The sequence below is a fragment of the Lissotriton vulgaris genome, chromosome 8 (assembly GCF_964263255.1).
Source record: "Lissotriton vulgaris chromosome 8, aLisVul1.2, whole genome shotgun sequence".
In the NCBI taxonomy this organism is placed as follows: Eukaryota; Metazoa; Chordata; class Amphibia; order Caudata; family Salamandridae; genus Lissotriton; species Lissotriton vulgaris.
In genome coordinates, this window is record NC_141696.1 from 116,929,784 (window position 1) to 116,948,306 (window position 18,523).

General features: G+C 46.1%; 1 protein-coding gene across 1 annotated transcript in view; it reads left to right on the forward strand.

Moving 5' to 3' along the window:
• Window positions 1–18,523, forward strand: part of PDE2A (phosphodiesterase 2A) — a 1,077,000-nt gene that overhangs the window by 828,510 nt on the left and 229,967 nt on the right. Inside the window, exons 7-8 of the mRNA XM_086933797.1 lie at window positions 7,558–7,717; window positions 9,891–9,943. Of these exons, the coding sequence (XP_086789923.1) occupies window positions 7,558–7,717; window positions 9,891–9,943 (213 nt within the window). The remainder of the gene's footprint in view (window positions 1–7,557; window positions 7,718–9,890; window positions 9,944–18,523) is intronic.

Here is an 18,523-nt window from a genome sequence, read left to right on the forward strand (position 1 = left end):
ACAAAGAACTTGGCACAGAAGCTGAAATATGAAAAGACATCTTTATTAAACTTAAATAAGTGAGGCTACGTCACCCAGAAGCCTTAGCAACTGAATGAGGCAGTCTGAGGAGTACAGAGAACAGAGGCCTTATATATGCTTAGGGTTGCAAAACTCAGCATTCGGCCCACCATTAATTATACAGAAACGCCCAACATTCCTTCTTACGCAAGCCGGACCACAACCCATATCATAAACAGACCATAAAAGAAGGAACAGAAACAGATGAGAGGTAGGATAAGGGGTGTGTATGTGCATACCAAACTCTACAATGTCCTGTGCTTTGATCCTCAATCTTGATCAGCTATAGGGCAAGGAACTGGCCTAACAAGGTCAGCTTCAGGCAACGGGTCAGTTCACTCAGGTCATTCAGAAGTCAGCTAAAGCCGCAGTCATCGGCCTATGTGAGGGCAACCACAAAATGTCTGCCATGCACAAAATGGAACCCATGGTTCAGAACGAAATCTCCAAATACATAGTGAATCCGTCGGTCTACCATAACGAGATCACTCGTACTAGCCGAACTCACTAGTTACGGTTCGCTACTATCAAATTCGTAACAAAACCATGACATTTATAAAATGGGTTCAGAATTCACGGAACCTCAGACTGGCTGTCCTTGTAGCAGCACAGTAGTCCTTCCTCCTGGCAGAGTTTACCCACAAGTCCAGTAGTGTCTGATTTGGTACAGTAAGAGAGACAGTACTTACATCCAGTCGTGCCGTTAAAGTGGAGGTGACTTCAAAGAGGGGCTTTGAAATGCACAGAAGTTCTCCCTCTCGGCTGTGGCACCAGACTCACTTCAGGGAAGTATGCAGCCCTTTGCCAGGGGACAGGTAACTGCCTGTTCAGGTCTAAGTTTAGGTTCCTCCCTCCCATCTTGCCTAGGATGACCTACCAGGATGTAGATGGCCACTTAGGCACACCTAACCTTCCTTTGTGTGTGGCTGTCTAGAGGTAATGCACTAAGTCCAGCTGTCACCCACCCTAGACGCGTACTGGAGACAGGCTTCAGGCACACAGAGATAAGAGGATAGAAATGCCATCTTTAGAAAAGTGATAAATTCAATTTACCAGCAAAGAGAATTTATCATTACCATTCCAATGATATGGAACATGACAGAGCTACTCCTTCTCAATCAGGAATTACAGCGTATACCTGTGAAAAGAAATAATCAACATTAACCGCTAGGAGGGGGAGGCCTCACAGTAGTGAAGAAACAAATGTGGGTATTTTTCACTACTAGGACATGCAAAACTTAACAGTGCATTTCCTTTAAATTATACAACACCCTGCACTATGGGTAAACTAGGGCCTACCTTAGGGATGACATATATGTGATAAAAGGAGAGTTGAAGGCTTGAAAAAGTGGTTTTAAATGCTGGGTTGACATGGCAGTAAAACTGCACACACAGGCTCTGCAGTGGGAGGCCTGAGATAAGTGCTACTTGTGTGATTGGCACAATAAGTGCTGCAGGCCCACTAGTATCATTGAATTGACAGGCCTTGGGCACGGGTAGTGCACTCTACAAGGGACATACAGATAAATTAAATATGCTAATTGTTAATGAGTCAATCAAACCATGTTTTGGGGAGAAGCACATGCACTTTAGTACTGGTTGGCAGTTGTAAAGTGTTCAGATTTCTAAGATCAACAAAAAGAAATCAGCAAAAAAGCTGAGGAAACAGGCAAAATGTTTGAGGGAAGAGCACCCTAAGGCTGTCCAGTCTAACACCCATAATGGCCGAGTGCATGATAAATAAAAGTAGAAATTAATATTGAACATGTTATTTACTGTGAAATATCCCAAAAGCTAGTTTCACAGTAGCAAGGCTAGCTGCTTCTAAAGAGAAACACTTGGCTAGATCATTACATTTATTAAACGCTAAATTCAGATTGGTAGCAGCTGGAGAAATTATTTAACAACTCATTTTAATAGTTATTAAAAATCAAATTTAATGGTGAAATCAAATTTTGTCTAGCTATTGAGCAAAAGGTACTTTAAAAAAGTTACATATCTTCTGCCTACAGCTTGTAAGCATTCAACTGTCACCTGGCATCTGGATGTCTCTCATGTGAGGAGATATTTATTTCTCTGGGGAGGTGTTTTTCTTCCTTGAGCAGGATGGGTTGGGGGTGTGCCTAACCCCTTCCTGAGCTTCAAATTATGTCTACCCTGTCACTGACAGCTGTAGCTGACACCTGGGCCTGTCTCCCTAATGTCTTCCTAGACAACGGGACCTGAAACCAAGTGGGTGGGGGGAAATGCCCCCGAAACAGTTTGGAGTGACCAAAAGGGAGGGTTTTGCTATTATCATAGCCACACCTCTGGGTGGACACAGGAGCTCTGACCAGGTGAAGAAGGGTTCTGCCTTATTGGATTGTCCCAGAAAGGAGGGGTGACACAGGGTGACACAGGGTGGAGGGATGATGCGGCATCCTAAGATTGGTCTGGAGTGTCTGGTCCTAGAACTTTTCACCCACACAGCAAGTTCCTGGACATGGGCAATGCAATTCCTAAAGCATGGACAGCTAGAAGTAGTTTTCTGATACCCCTGATGTACTAAGGACTTTGCCTGCAGCTGAGCCTCATGATTAGATGGGTCTCTTTAGGGCCAGTGGCACTGACCGGCTTATGAACCCTGAGTACCAGTTGGAGGAAGATCTGGACTCCGCTGCCACTCCAAGTGCTCTGCAAGGTAGCCAGACCGCTCGTGGGCTTGCGAATGTGGGCAGGAGAGTGTTCTTCTGGCTGGGGGTGAAGGAGCCACTCAGGAAACCTCACTACCAGGAGAGAAGCACCAGGAGAGCAGAAGACTGTTGCAGGGAGTCAGTGAAACCAGCTTCCAGCAGAAAAATATAGGGAATTGGCTCAATAGGGCCCGAGTTATGATCCAGCAAAGGCTGCCCATTTGAACATGTCTGCACAGAAAATGGAGCCTCGTGGCCTCCGCTGCTTCTCTCAAATTAGTGCCCGGATATCAGAGCATCTTTCATTCACAAATTGGGAGGAGGGGCTGCAATGCTGAAATCATTTCAAGAGCTGCAATCTGATTACCAACTGCATCGCAGCCAGTTCCACCAATACCTGCAGGTCCTGCACGCTCTCACTGCCTTTCCTAAGGACCTCACGGAGCTCCCAGAATGTAGTCCACTGGAGGGTAAGCTCCTCCTTGGAGACCTGGTACCACGCAAAATAGTGAAAGACTATCAGGGACTAGTCACGAAAAAAACTGTAACACATAACCCACCCTCAGGGCGACATGGGAGACAGGCATTGGTGCACTAGACAACGACAACTGAACAGAAGCATTGGGGGCTCCTCGTGAGGCGGCAATCTTGTTACACCTTCACCTGAAACAGCTCAAATATCTTCATAGAGCCTACTATACAATGCATCGGTTGTGGCGCAAGGGAGTGATTGGCTCCCCGACATGCCTTTGGTGTAGGGCGGAAGAGGGTACATTCCTTCATACTGTGTGGAGCTTCATGGCGCTGCACAGGGTCTGGTGTGGTGTAACATCCTTCCTGGGGGAGGTCCTCTCCTGGACCATCCCCTAGACCAAAAACTGATTCTCCTTCATATCACCTGCAGCATAGTGGGGAAGAGTGGCTCTGATTTCTGGGTCTAACACTAGCGAAGAGGGATACAGCCAGGGATTGGAAGGAGAAATCCCCACCGGCTCTTGCTGCGTGGGAGAAGGGGTCGGGTCATTGTATGGGGCTGGAGCTTGCAGTGAACCAGGAAAGGCCCTCAGAAGCACTCCAACATCTGGCAAAAATGGGATGATCACAGAGGGATTGTTTTGGCGCATATTAACACAGTAAGCTCATGACTTGAGGCAGAAATTCGGGGGTATGGGGCGGGTGAACAAGGGAATGCTACACATGATTGGTGCTGGACTTGAGATATTTGCAGTGTCGCTTGGTGTTTGGGAGGATGGGGGGGGTCAACTGTGCAGGCTTCTTGTTCGTGTTTAAGGCTATACCAATTTCCTCATCCTGGGTGTACTTATCGGCCAGTGCAACCCTACTGTTTAGCAAAAACCCAATAAATTTAAAAAAAAAAAAAAATTGGGGGAAGGGAATGAGTGGGACCCCTCCCCAGAGGCTCCTTCAGCCCTGGGGACTCCATGGGGCTCGGTGCTAAAGAATACCAGGTTGTGCTGCAAGGGCATGGCAAGTACAGGGAGAGGTCCCTGGACCCTGAAGGCAGCCCCTGCATGGCTAGGACCGCTCATGGTCACCCCACCCGCAGGAGACCAGTGCTAGCAGAGGGTAGCGCACAGATGACTGCCAGCCCCCGCGCAGCACAGGAGTTGCTTGTAGGGAGCCGGGTGGAGCCACATTGGCCTTTGGGCTCCCGCGCATCCCCCAATGACTACCACGACCACGGTGGGTGCCACGGATGGGACCAGGAACCTATTTTATGCATTCCCGGAGCCAGGGATTGGTGTTCTTCAGCTCAGCAGTGCAAAGACTTATAGTGGCTGGTACTATGGCTATATTTTGTGTATGCTTGTCAGATGGATGTATGACGTTACAACGCATGCTTTTACCACGCATGCCTTTACAACGCGGTTTTTACAACGCATGCCTTTACAACGCATAGTGCTTTAGGGCGCTGGATAGTGAATAGTTTAATTTACTATTCCAACTCCAGTCCCCGTGGATAGTAGGGAAGGTGTTGGATAGTAAATTAAACATATTCCCTATCCTAGAGCACCCCCCAGCGCAATGCGTTGTAATGGTTTGCGTTGTAAAAGTTGCGTCATAATGGTAGTGCGTTGTAAAAGTTTCGTTGTAAAGGTTGTTTACCTTGTCAGATATATAGATGAGGTGATCCCTGACAAAGCCCATAGGCCTACTTCATTTAGAATGACCCCCTCCTTATAGTGTGTTATTCTATTTGGTACGGGCGTCTGGGGGTATTGTGATTTTGGTGGTCATGACCCATTAGGAGTCAAACTATCATCAAGGGCTGCTGTAACCTAGATCACTATAAAAGGATCGGTTGGCTAATTAATGTAGAGACTGAATTGAAAGCCCTCGGGATGGGAAAACTTTTTCAGGACCCTGACTCCTGCAAAAAGGTCACAAAGAAATGGATAACGGATTTATATGTATAGAGATTACAATATGCCCGACGAAGGGAAAATACCTGTATCCATCATTCCTCCATTGCTTATGATCTGGTCCCATCAATACCAGGAGAAGGTTTTCATTATTTATCTGGCATAAACAATGTGCAGCATAGATTCATTCTATTGCGATTCCGACTGAATATGATTCCGCTACTCTTGGGATACCCACAAAATAAATACAGATTAGCAGATCTTACTCCCTGTCATTGTAATAACTATGCCATGCAGTCAGATCTACATATTGTATTATTTTGTAAAAATGACTCAGAGGAAAGGAAAACATTTATACTTCCAATCCTGAGGTACCACAACTTTAGGCAATGTCGAGTGGCCATGAATTTTTTAAAGGCGTTACAAGACCCATTGGCAGGCCTCTGTGTCGCCTCATTTTTATGGCCTTATTTTAGGAAGAGGAAAAAGGCGGGTTCACATCCTAGGAGTATCGTGTAATTTTAAACATCAGCTGTTTTTGCTTTTTTATGATTTTAATGGTCTTACCTGGATCACAGCAACATCGTTTAATACTCATTTTAACTTTGTATATATGCATATTTATTGGTGTGGAAATTTGTTTTGATGTTATATGCTTTTATGGTCTGTTTACAAAAGATCGAATAAAGTTGTGTGACTTGACTTGACTTGAGGAGTCAAATGCGATTTTAGAATGCCACCAAAGATATATTGCTGTCTGAGTGATACATATATTTGTAATTTAGGGGCCGATTAGGATGGCGGACGGATTGCCTCCGCCAGGCCGGCGGTAGCCACCGCTGGCCCGGCAGAGGCAATCCGTCCGCCATCCTCACAGAAAAGACCCCCGCCCCATTAGGATGGCTGGGGGGTCCGCGGCGGATGGCAAGTCCGTCCGCCGCTTTTCCACTGGTCGCCTTCGCGACCGGCGGAAAAAATGCATACATATGGTGGCAGTGTCTGCGAGACACCGCCAGCCATATAATGATGCCGGCGTTCCTATGCCTTTCCACAGCGGCATTGCCGCCGTGAAAAGGCATACGGTCTTCGCTTTGGGGGCCTGTTGCGGGCCCCCACGGTGAAGGGGGGTGGGTGGTGCACATGGGGGGTTCCTATGGTACCCCCCTGCATTTACATGCACAAAGCGGCAGACACCGCACGGTGCCTGCCGCTTTGTGCATGAAAATGTAATACATGCTATTTTAACCTTGCGGCAGGTGCTGCTTCAAACAGCACCCGCCACAAGGTTAAAGATCCAGGATGTGACAGCCAGGGTGGCGGTCACATCCTAATTGCACCAGAGGGACCGCCGCTGCCGCTGCGGACGGTCCCTCGACCTCGGGGGTGTCCGACGGCCATCCTAATGAGGCCCTCAATGTGTAGTGTTTAGTAGGGCCTGTATAATAACTGTACTTTTCCTTCTCCAAAGAAAAGCACTAACTGGACAATGATTTATCAGGTGTTATATTTACGCTACAGTAGATGGAGATTGTTAGCCCACCCCGCCTCCCCTGAGCAGGCCTTGGGCTGCTCTGCTTCATGCTACCATGGGGTGCTTAGTTCCCAGTGAGGAGTCAATTGTGGGCCTATTACTTGCACAGGCTTCACATCCTGCACAACTAATAAACCAATTTCTTACACACATCCACGAGAATTCCCTTGTGCCTCAACAGTGGTGCAAAGGGAATCTTTGGGCGGTAAGTAACTTGACCATGCCGCTAGGACAATGAAATAGCAAAATACTGGTGGAAGAAAATAATATATCTTATTCCTCTCAGCTACACACACAACTTTAAAAAAAAAGCTTGGAAAGTATTCTTCAAAACAAAATTGATAACTTCCATGAATGTTAACCTAAACCATTGGTGGCATTCAGTCACTTTGAGTGCAGTTCACCATTAGGAGTTGTTAGAGAAGACGGTGACCATGATTTGGATTGGGTCACACTTGACAAAATATGTCTTCCCAGACTTCGGAACCCACTATCTCTGTCTTGCACACACGTCTCCTCTCATTTCTCTAATCTCTGTTTTGGATTAAAGCTCCTATAAATGTTGAACATTTGTAAATTTTCAAGGCACACAGGATTATATTGTCTCTTCTGAGCCGAATTACAGCCTTACCCCTCTTGTTGGACTCACGAATTCTTCCCTAACCCCACTTTAGTCATTTTTCATCTCTGCTGCCTGCCTCCTTTCCACTACGACTATCTTTCCTTCTCTTGCTTCTCTTTCCTGGTTCCTCTTGCCCATCTCATCTTTCGGTTTTTCTACATGGTGGTATTTACACACTCGCCCTGGGGTTTCTTGGTGCTATACAACCCTTTGTTATTGTTGGCCATCTCAGTGGGCACAAGACTCCTGTGGACCTTCATCTGACCGTTCTCCTCTGTGTCTTTTCAGATTATTGTTGCCTGCAAGCGAGTGCTGTCTTTTCAGAAGTTCCAGTCCTGGCCTCAGGTCAGCCTCTCCACCAGCTCCTCCCTCAACTCTCTGCCCAAACCGGAGAAGACTTCAGGCGAAAACTACGATGATCTGGATCGCAAGATTCTTCAACTCTGTGGTACAAAGAACTTCTTCTCCCTCCCATAGGCCACTGACTCCCTCCTCTCATTCCTACCATTTTTTTTTATTTATCTGATTTAGTGAATTTTTTTTCTCCTTCCATCATTTTCACTTTGCTAATTTCTTTACTTTCTGCCTTCTTTGGTTAGTTTCATTCTTCATTTCTTCCTTCCTTGCTTTCTTCCCCGACTCTTTTCTTCCTTGCTCCCTTTCCTTATTCATTTTTACTTCCTTCTTTGATTTCTTCTTTTAATTTATTCTTCCTTGCTTTTTCTGCTTCTTCATTTGTTCCTTCCTGATTTCTTTCATGCTTCTTTTCTCCCTTCCATTTTTATTTCCTTCTTTCCATGCATGTTTTTTCTTTCTTTCTTCCCCACTTTCCTTTCTCCCTTGCTCCTTCCCTTTATTTCGTTCTTCCTTCCTTGCCTCTTATTCTTTGGTTTCTTCCTTAGTGCTTCCTTCTATCAATCTTCCCATCCTGCCTTCCTCCCCTTCTACTTCGTCTGCTTGCTTTCTTGAGTTTGTCCCATTCTTTCCACCCTTTTGCCCTGCAGGACGAGCCATATTATTGCCTTTTATTGCAGAATTATCATGTGCTACTTGCATATCAAGGCGCCACTTCACAGGCGGGTGGCCGAATTCTCTTTAGTTTACTTTAAGTCTCCTCCTCCTTGTGGTCTCTAGTTTTTCTCCCTCCTAGTGTAACCCAGAACCCTTGGCAATGGGCGACTAAATACTACAGACTCCAGGGGAAAGAGCGACCCATCGGCTGTGGGATGCGTTCCCATAGCTGCCTGTGAAAGTCCCTTGCACTGTGGTGCCAGACAAAGGTTTATATATTTGTTTAAGTAGTTGTCAGAGAAGAATGTGAGGCCAGAGTAGGAGACTGGTGTAGTGCAGACTATGGCAGTGACGTGGCACACATCTTCATTTAACACTACATACTCAGGGGCGAACAGCGCCCATCTGCTGTGGAATGCGTCCCCACAGCTGTCTGTGAACGTCTGTGAAACACCCCTTGCACTGTGGTGTCAGAGAAGGGTTTATATTTCAAAAAAAGTAGGTGTCAGACAAGAATGTTGGGCCAGTGTAGGAGACTACTGTAGAGTAGACAACGACAGTAAACTTTCAAAGTGATGAATTAAGGCTTTATATGAAGCAGCTCACCTGCCTTGCATGCTTTGTCTGATAGATGTATTGTTGCTTCACAAAGAGAGAGAGATAACAAGAGATCAGGGGGTAGTAGTGAAATATTTATAACTGATACGAGTCCTTGTAAGAAAATGTCCATTTACTTATAAATGCAGTTGCAGAAAACGTTTTCGGCCCAATTCTGAAAGATTTTGGTAGAGCAGGTGTGACATCGGAAAGGTAAGCAGAAGTGGCCTTCAGGAGAGAACATTTATACATCATCATACTTGACCACCGTGAACTGTGAAGATTGCAAATGTGCGGGTCGATATTACTGACCTCAAAATGTTGGCACTAAAAAAAATAAAGGTTACAGGTACATCATAGTTAGGTTCAGAATTTACACACACAAAACCATAGAAATTCACCAGCTGGAGTTATCTCAAGAAACTATAACTCGCGCCCTAAGGTAACTGTAACTCGCGCCCGCTCATTCGGCCGTGGTACATGTCCAGTCTCAGAGCTCCTTTCAGACATTTTCTGCTCGAACCAAGTCTCCTATGAGAGAAAATAACATGGCCATTGTCAGTGTGGCAAAAGGAATTTATGCAAGCTCTGGAATCCCACTAATTAGGATCTACACACCCAGAAAATTATCCACAGTCCTAGACACAACCCTTTTCTTCTTTCCTCCTCTTCTTTCCTGGTTGGTCTAATTTCTCTCCTCCCTCCAGGTAGAAAGACACCCTCTATTTTTAAGCTTACTCCAATTCCAACAAGAAACTCCCCCGCACCGCTGAAACAGCAGGCAGGCATTGCAACTACACTGTCGTGTATCATTGTGTCCCCTCTATCAATGTGAATAGCGCGATACTTGGAAATAGTGGTGAAAAAAATGCAGCTCCATCGCCCTGTGTACCCTATTGTTTTCCGTTATAGGATCCTCTATAAGCAGTCGGTACATGCGCCCTCTTTGCATCTACTTTCTGGAACATTTGACATGTCTTGTGTTTTTGACCATGCTCTCTATTTCTCTTAAGGGGAACTCTACGATCTGGATGCTGCGTCCCTCCAGATTAAAGTCATTCACTATGTAAGTGCTCCAGCCTTTATTTCACTTTGGAGGTGTGCTTCTGGGTTGTAAATTGGTGTGACACTGATGGCTTTGTGGATGGGACAAGTAGGTCCACCACCCCAACTCTTTTTGATGTGATTCATTTGAGGGTAAATAAGTCAATGGCATGAAACAGTTGTTTTACAAGAGTAGTCTTCTGGTGATTTTGTCCCTAAAAAATGGCCGCACAGACACACATTGTTTGATTAAGGGGAGGGGAGTGCACGGCCCCTCTCCTCAACCCATATTCAGCCCCAGGGACCCCATTCCCTGGGCCCTAATTTATTAATATGGGGAGTAGGTGCATGACCCCCCCAGAGCTGTATTCGGCCCCAGGGACCCCCTCCACCCGGGGCCCAAGGTATTTGTGAGGGGAGGGGTTTTGTGACCATCCCTCCCATAGCATTTAAAAGGCCTTGGGGACCCCTTTCCTAAGGGCCGTCACTTTTTGAAATAGGGAGGCGGGTCGCACTGTCCCCCACCCTGAGCCTTTATTGGCCTCCGGGACTCCATCAAATGAGATAGGCTCACTAGCTGTGTCCAGGCGAGCCCACTCCTAGCACACAGCAGTTTCCCTGCCTGCTGGCAGAGAAACTTCTGTTTGTTGTCACCTGGTGGGAGCATTTTTAAAACTTCTGCCAAATGGGAGCAAACTCAAAGTTTGCTCCTGAAGCCTGTAGCTTTAAGAATGCTCCCGCCAGCTGTGTGCAGATTTGTGTTCTGTTCAGTTGCCCGCACTGATGATAGCAGGGAAACCGCACAGCAGATTGCTCCAACTGTACAGGAGCAATGCCGGCTTCAACAGCATGAGGAGAGCCGGCCGGGGAAGGGTCCCTGGGGCATCATCACGGACCCCTACGTGTTGTTTGTGGGTACCCCAGGTGGACACCAGTACACCCACCTATATTAAAGGAAGTCCCCAGGAGACGTGGTCCCCGGGGCCATAGTAGGCTCAGGTAGGGAGGCTCAGAAAGAGGAAAGAGGGGTACACCTCACTTCTCCTAATTAACACAATGGGCCCTGGGGAATGGCATCCCCAAGGCCAAAAATGACTTAAAAGGAGAACATTCATCCCCCTACCCTTATTAAACTGATTGGGCAGCAGGGGATGGGGTCCCTTGGGCCGAAAACAGTTCTGGGGGCCAAGTGGCCCCCATCCCCTTTAGAGAAAATACAGCCCTAGAGGATTGGGTCCCCAGGGCCTAATGAGGCTTGAGGAGGGGCCACACTCACCTCCCCCTTGCAGAAATCAAAAATCCACATCTCAGGGGTTCCACTGATACTTAGTCCTTTTAAACTCACAAATAAGAACTTGACACAGAAGCTGGAATATAAAAGTACATTTTTATTAACCTCAAATGAGTGAGACTACGTCACACAGAAGCCTTAGCAACTGAATGAATCAGTCTGCTAGAATGGTCTTACTTCACGTCTTATATACTCTTTATCCTGCCCCAGGCATGTAAGGGTGTTGTACCAATTACATTCCTAAACAAATGGAAAATCTGGAGGGTCAGCAGGTGAGTAGCCTTTGGGGTTTTAGCAGGATATGGGCAAAACATTATAATTACATAGTTCACAAAGGTTAATCTGATTTAGATGGCACTGCAGGGCATGGCATGATTACATGTACAGTATCCCAAGCCAAACGTTAATCATTAAGAATGTCCCAAATTCAACCTCCAAAAGCCGGACAAACCTATAATTGAAAGCATAACCCATGTAATGAAGAATCATAAAAAGAAACAGTAACAGATGATGAACAAGATAAGGCATGTGCAAGGAAAGTAAAAGTTAACGATGTCCTGAACATTGATTGGCAATCTCAGACAAAGATCGATCAGGGAAATTGGCTTTGTGAGGTCAGTTTCTTACAGTTCATTTCAGAGTCAAAAAGAAACCTTAGTTAATGTATACATGGACTAAGAAGGCCAGGCCACTTTATTCGCCAGGCTACCTTCACAGGCCTACGTGAGGGCAACACAAAATGGTGGCCCAGAACAAAATGGAGTCAGACTCGAGAATTACAGAACCTCACCCTTTAGAATAAATAAGGCCCTAGGGATGAGGTCCCCAGGGTCTAAAGAGGGTCTGGGAAGGGGGGCATGTGGCTCCCACTCCTCTTCCAAAAAACAAATACGACCCTGGGGGATGTTGTCTCTAGGGCCTTTGATGGTTGGGGGGGCCACATGACCCTGAAGCTACCTCCACGCACGAGCAAAGACCGTGCACGGTGTGGGGTTGGCTGCCTTCAGGTGAGTGGTCAGTTGCCAACCCCCTGCTGGGTCGGGGTTGGATATACATATGGTAATACAATTTTACTTTATATTAAAAATAAACGTAGAAATAAATTCACCGAAAAACCAACGTTTTAATTAATGTTATAATTAGGTGAATATCAGTGCCAACATTTGAACTATAAAAACCAGAGAACTTTAGTAGTTATTGTATGCAGACATAATGATTACTTGTGCACCAGTGTATAATTTGGGCAAATATAAGTGCCAGGTCCCTCGTCAGGAGGTCACTCCAGCTTGCACCACCAGTTGCCCTGCCAGCACTGCCAATGACAGTACCAATGCAATTACTAACCATCACACTCTTACAAGTGTGACACTTCTGTCTATTCCAGGCCCCCAAAAGCTATACAAATGGCTTGGGTGGCATATATTAGTAATTTTCAATATATATTTTATTAATTACCAACTGTTGTTGTGCTCACCTCAACATTAGACAGACAGTACCACCATGTGTCAGACTAGCATAAGTGCCGCCTGCTCAAATTAAGCACTGCTTGCGCCCCTGCCATGCACTGGTTTTGACATCACATATTACATCAATCATGGCATGTTACATGACATCATTCATCCCTGCTCTTCTACTCACAAAATGCTCTTGGCCCACCAACCTGCCTTCGATGATATAATAGCATCGATAGAGTACTTCCTCCTTTTGTATCATGTAAACGAAAATACTGCCTGTTTTATTCCAATACAACAATGTGAAAAGACCCTTTGGCTCCATTGTGTAAAAGCGCAGTCCACTTTTCTTCCGGGGCTACGATTCGCAAGCCCCCCCCACACAAGACCCCATCACTGGGTTATCCAATTTTCCTAGTTATCCACCCAATTTCCCCTTACGATCTCTTCTTCACGTACAGGCAATACTCATATATTAACCCGTTGGCTGCGCTGCCGATTTTTCGGAAGTGTGGCACTTCTGCAAAACGGGCGGGGCCGCGTCGGCCATTGGCCGACGGCAGCACCAGTGAGGTAGTGCTGCCGTCGGCCAATGGACGACAGCAGCATGGAAGGGGTTAAGGACCATTGTGTTCATAAATATTTCAATACCCCAGGCCCCTAATGTTACTTGGGTCCCCCTTGTTTCCATTACCTACCTGGGGAAGAATTGGAGCCCCCAGCTGCACTGCCCTTGCATACTCACCCAGCACCTGCACAACCACTTCAGGACCCCTACCATGCAGCACTAGCATAGCTGAGCTAGTCATACATGTGAGGCAAATACATTGTTCTGAAACTCTTGAGAAGCAGCCAGCAGTTTAATTGTATGCTTACATTTTATACACTCATTTACAGATTGGCACTGTCTGATGGCAGGGGCCCAGGAAAATTCAAAGTGAAATCTTGGTAAATCATGTTATTGTTAAATCAGGGACGGGGGCAGATGGTGCAGCAGATGTGTTGTGGGTGGGGTAAAGCCCTTGGCTTGCTTCTTGGATTGCAACATGTCTCCTCCCCACCACTTCTCTGCGTTTCACGTTCTCGTCTTACCAGATTGTGCTATTTTTTTTTAAATCGGGCTACAATGACAATCGTCCCTCTGGAGTGTGTGACAAATGTCAAGCCAGTGGCAAGATGCTCTGGAAGAATACTTCAGAATGCAATCCTTAATTAAAAATAAGTGAGCATATGCAGATTTTTTCATCAGAATACTCACTGCTCTGGGTGCAGTCAGGAATAGGTCCCTGCCTCAAAATAGTGTCTTCACAGCAGCCATGAGGGACCTGCCTTCCATCGTGGTGATGCTGTGTGTCAGTAACTGATCACAGCAGTGAACTAGTGTGGAGAAGTGTGGCTCAATGGTTAGAGCGGCAGACCCTGATGCAGAGTTCTAGCCCGAGACCAGGGTTCAATTCGGCGGGTCTTGGGCTCAAACATTCCACGGACCTGATAATTCTCGCCTCGGTGCCGATTCCAATCATGGAGTCCCACTCTGCAACTCTGGACAATAGCTTGCTTAATCTCCACAACGGCCCCCACAACGCTAAGGATGCCTGGCCTCTACCTTGGGGGTGCCCAGGAGTGGACGCCTCACAGGAAAAGCCAGGATGGGTTCCACAGCGGTATTCGTACAAGCGCCTTGAGACCCTTGCGGGTGAGTAGTGCGCTACACAAGTATCAATTTACATTTAGTGTGTTGTCACTGAGGTTCCATCTTAAGGGGTATATTTTTGAGCCCTTTGCGCCACCGGAGCATCACTTTTTAAGACAATCCAGCAGCACAAATTACAAAATCATATCTATGAGGCTTTGCGTGGCTTTGAATGTCGTAATGCCAGGTACCACAATTCACTGCGTCGCCTCACTCTGCACTCGGGATGCGTTCCATGAGCGTTGCTGTGGGTTTTCCCGTGCAACACCCATGGATTTTGACACTGCCCCAGATTTGCCAGAAGATGTAAACCTGGGGGAACACCAAAACCTTACACCTCCCGAGGTGAGGCGTAACGAGGAGAATTCATTTGATTTTTCCTAGTTTATCCCTCTTTCCATGCGCACACAAAAAAAGAGGGAAACGGCTCATAGGATTGTTTCTGTGCAGGAAGGTGCCCCTTCCTGCACAAAAACAAGACTGTTGACAACACAGGCGCCCTTGCACCATGGTGCAAGGGTTCATGCGTTAGCGCTAGGCTGCCGAGTCGTAACCAGCACGGGGGGAAAAGCCAGGAACGCACTGTATTTCATAAACCCAGTTCATTCCTGCCCTTTCACATTGGTGTAGGACAAGCTAACTTACTGCACTGCCCTACACCAAATGCCCATATATGAGGGCCTAAATGTATAGCCAGATCTCGACCTGTCATTGGCTGTTGTAAGCCTCACTCCCTATATGGATGTACTAGGGACTTAAAGCAGCCCTGAATAACTTGCACTACTAGAGTGCACCGAAAAATGCATGTCTAACCATCTATAGAATAGTCTGGGCAGTGGAGGCAAGTTCTTCAATCAAGAAAATGTTTTAGAGCATTGGGTCAAATTATGAATAATGAAGCACAAATATGTAAATACTTTATGATCTGGCACGGTCCACATATTGTTTCATTAGAGGTGTAACTTATGGATGGGCTTGTATGAAAATAGTGCACTACTTCCTTATAGCGCCTGTCGAGGCTAAATGTGTTTGTTGACTTCTCGACCCATCCACCCCTCTAAGCATCTCCCGTTCTACTCTATCCTGTAGGATGGTCAGTCCCAGACTCACCCTGAATATGGAGAACATCTCACTACAGGTTGTGGTTCTCATCCCCAGGGTCATCCTGTTTCCAGGTTTATTCATTTGGCCTTTCCTGGGAATTTGTACCTCCAGTTCACGCCATATGCTCCATTCTCTTTGTGGAACATCTTGGATTACATACAATTTAACAAAAAACTTCATTGGTATGACATTGCCTACAGCTTTCAGTGCACAGATATCCATTAATGAATGAATGAAATTGGAACCTATACGGTGCACCGTATCCCTGGAGTGTCCCTGGTTACAGTAAGTGCAAGCAGCTCATCCGTGTGAATAGGTCTTCAAGAATCTAGGGGCTTCATTTACAACATTTTGACGCACCGCAGCACAGCAAGCCTTCTTGCTTAGCTGCCCTATGTCGAAAGAAAAGGGCAGGAATGTGCTGTTAGATACAGCACATTCCTCTCCTTTTTCCCTGCCCTGGCACACAATGGACTGCCATGTGCCACCACAGGCACACATGTGCCATGGTGCAAAGGTGCTGGTGTTGTAGGGGTCATTGTTTTGTGCCGGAAGGGACACCTACACACACAAAACCATAAAAGTTCAGCAGTTATAGTTAGAGTTATCTCAAGTAACTCTAACTCATGTCCTAAGGTAACTATAACTCGCACCCCAGCCATGCACAGTTTTCTCATCAATAATTCTACAGCAAATATTGCGCTGATATTATCAATGATGTCACAGAAGATATCATGAGTGATGTAATATGTTGGGTAATTAGCAGTCTCCAGGGTCTAATGAGGCTCAGGGAAGGAGGTACGGGTTTGACCACAAGGACACCTATATCCGGGGCAAGCCATATTATGAAGTAGGAGGGGGGCACTCAGCCTCATGGCTGTGCTGATTTCGTCCCTGGGGACCACACCTCCTGGGTCCTGGGGGATATTATTGAAGGAGTAGGTGGGCTGCGCGGCTGCTGTTGCCGGGCCGAATTCAGCCTCAGGGACCCATTCCATGGGTCCCTGCCAATAAAGGGTGGGTGCCCCGGAGCCCACCAAGGGCACCCACTTTATCATTGTTGAGGGTCGACCCAATGACCCAGGAGCCCCAGTTTGCTTCCAGCCCGCTGGGAGCAGTTAAAAAATGCTGCTTCCTGTGGGAGGGAGCAGTTTTTGCATCTGTTTAGGGCTGGGAAACAGATAGAAAATTTGCTCCCAGCGGGCGTGGTGTATTTTCCATGCTCCAACCCACTGGCAACAGACTTTAGTGTCTGGCAGATCCACTGCAAATTTGCAGGATTTTTTTTGTTTTTGATTTTGGCCGCCAGCGAGGTCCACCAGGCCTTGGGTGTCAGGGTATTCATACCTTGCCCCCTTATGGTTTTTTTGGTCTTTTTTTCTTGGGACTCAGATGAGTTTGAATCACAAGATGGCTCCCAGGACTTTCTTGTTGAAGTATTGGTAGCCAATTAGATCTCACCAAGATATCTTTTGAATCCACAGAGTATTCATGTCCCTAGATATATATAAATATTTTTTCTTTACTAACTCCAAAACTATTGAACGGATTTACACCGAATTGCAAAAAGGGCTCTTTCTGGACCTAGATCTAGCTTTCTGCCAAATTTGATGCAATTACATTCATTGGTTCGGGCTGTAGTCATGTTCAAATTCCTTATGGGAAACTGCAAGAAAATGCATTTTGGGACCCTCCCTTTTTCTCCGCGCCCCCACTTGATGAATCTCTCTATAACTTTCCAGACACCAGCTGAATTTATAATGAGTTATTAGCAAAACAAAAAATGTTTTTCCTTTGGAAACTAGATCCTAACTATAACAGCTGAGCTAACTATAACTCTACCCCCACAATGCACTGATTGTGACATCACATATTACACCAGTCATGACATGGTCGGTGACATCACTGATGACATCATCCACAAAATCACTAACGCTCAATTCACACCCCTATAGTACATTTCATACACTCACTCCTACTCAACCATTCACAAACCCATTCACAGACCCATACCTGTACCTACTCCCCCACTCACAGATTCATAGATCAACAAACACAATGACTCACACACTTATACAGTCACTTATACACCCACTCATTCACTAATACAGCCACTTGCATTTTCATGCATATACCCATACAGCCACGCACACAATGAGTCACTCACCCTTAGAGCTCCTCACACACCTACTCCTTCTCCCAGACAATCACTCACCTATACTGCCTTCCACATACCCAGTTATTCTTCCTTATATCACTGACACATCTACTCACTTATCCACACAGCCATACACACAGTCACTTGCCCATAAAGCCCCTCACTCACACACTAATGAACCCTTACAACCACTGACTCACCCTTTCACTCATCCATACAAGTAGACACATACCCCCTCACAAACCCACATAGATGCTCAGACACCAATACAGGTACTCAACCAATCAATCACCCATACAGACACCCACATACCCACTTACACACCCATGCAGCCACTTAGACACCAACTGACAGACTGATTCAAACATTCACATAACCAGTCCCTCATCCATACATTCACTGAGACACCTAATCCCTCATGTATATAGTCAGTCACGCACCACCTGAATCATCCATACATCTCATACACCTACTGATTCACAATACACCTTGGTATATATATTTAACACCCATAAACTTTTTTAAAACATTCACTGTCCCTGGATGATGTCGTGGAGGTGCATGTTATAGTTAGCTCAGCTAACTATAACTGCTGAATTTCTCTGGGTTTGTACAAGTGAAAACCTGGCCTAACTATAACATCTCTGTAACCTTTGTTTTTTTTAGTGAAGTTCTAAGGTTTTTTTAATTCTATTTCCGAATATAGCATCCCTGTAACCTTTGTTTTTTTCAGTGAATTGGCTGTATAGGTAGGTGAGTGTGTGCTTGAGTGGCTGTATGAGTCTCTGAGTAGGTGCATGAATGGGTGTGTGAGTGGTTGCATAGGTCTGTGAGTGGGTGTTTGGGTGACTGTATGGCTGAGCACATGGCTGTGTAAGTGGATGTAGGAGTGCCTGTATTTATCT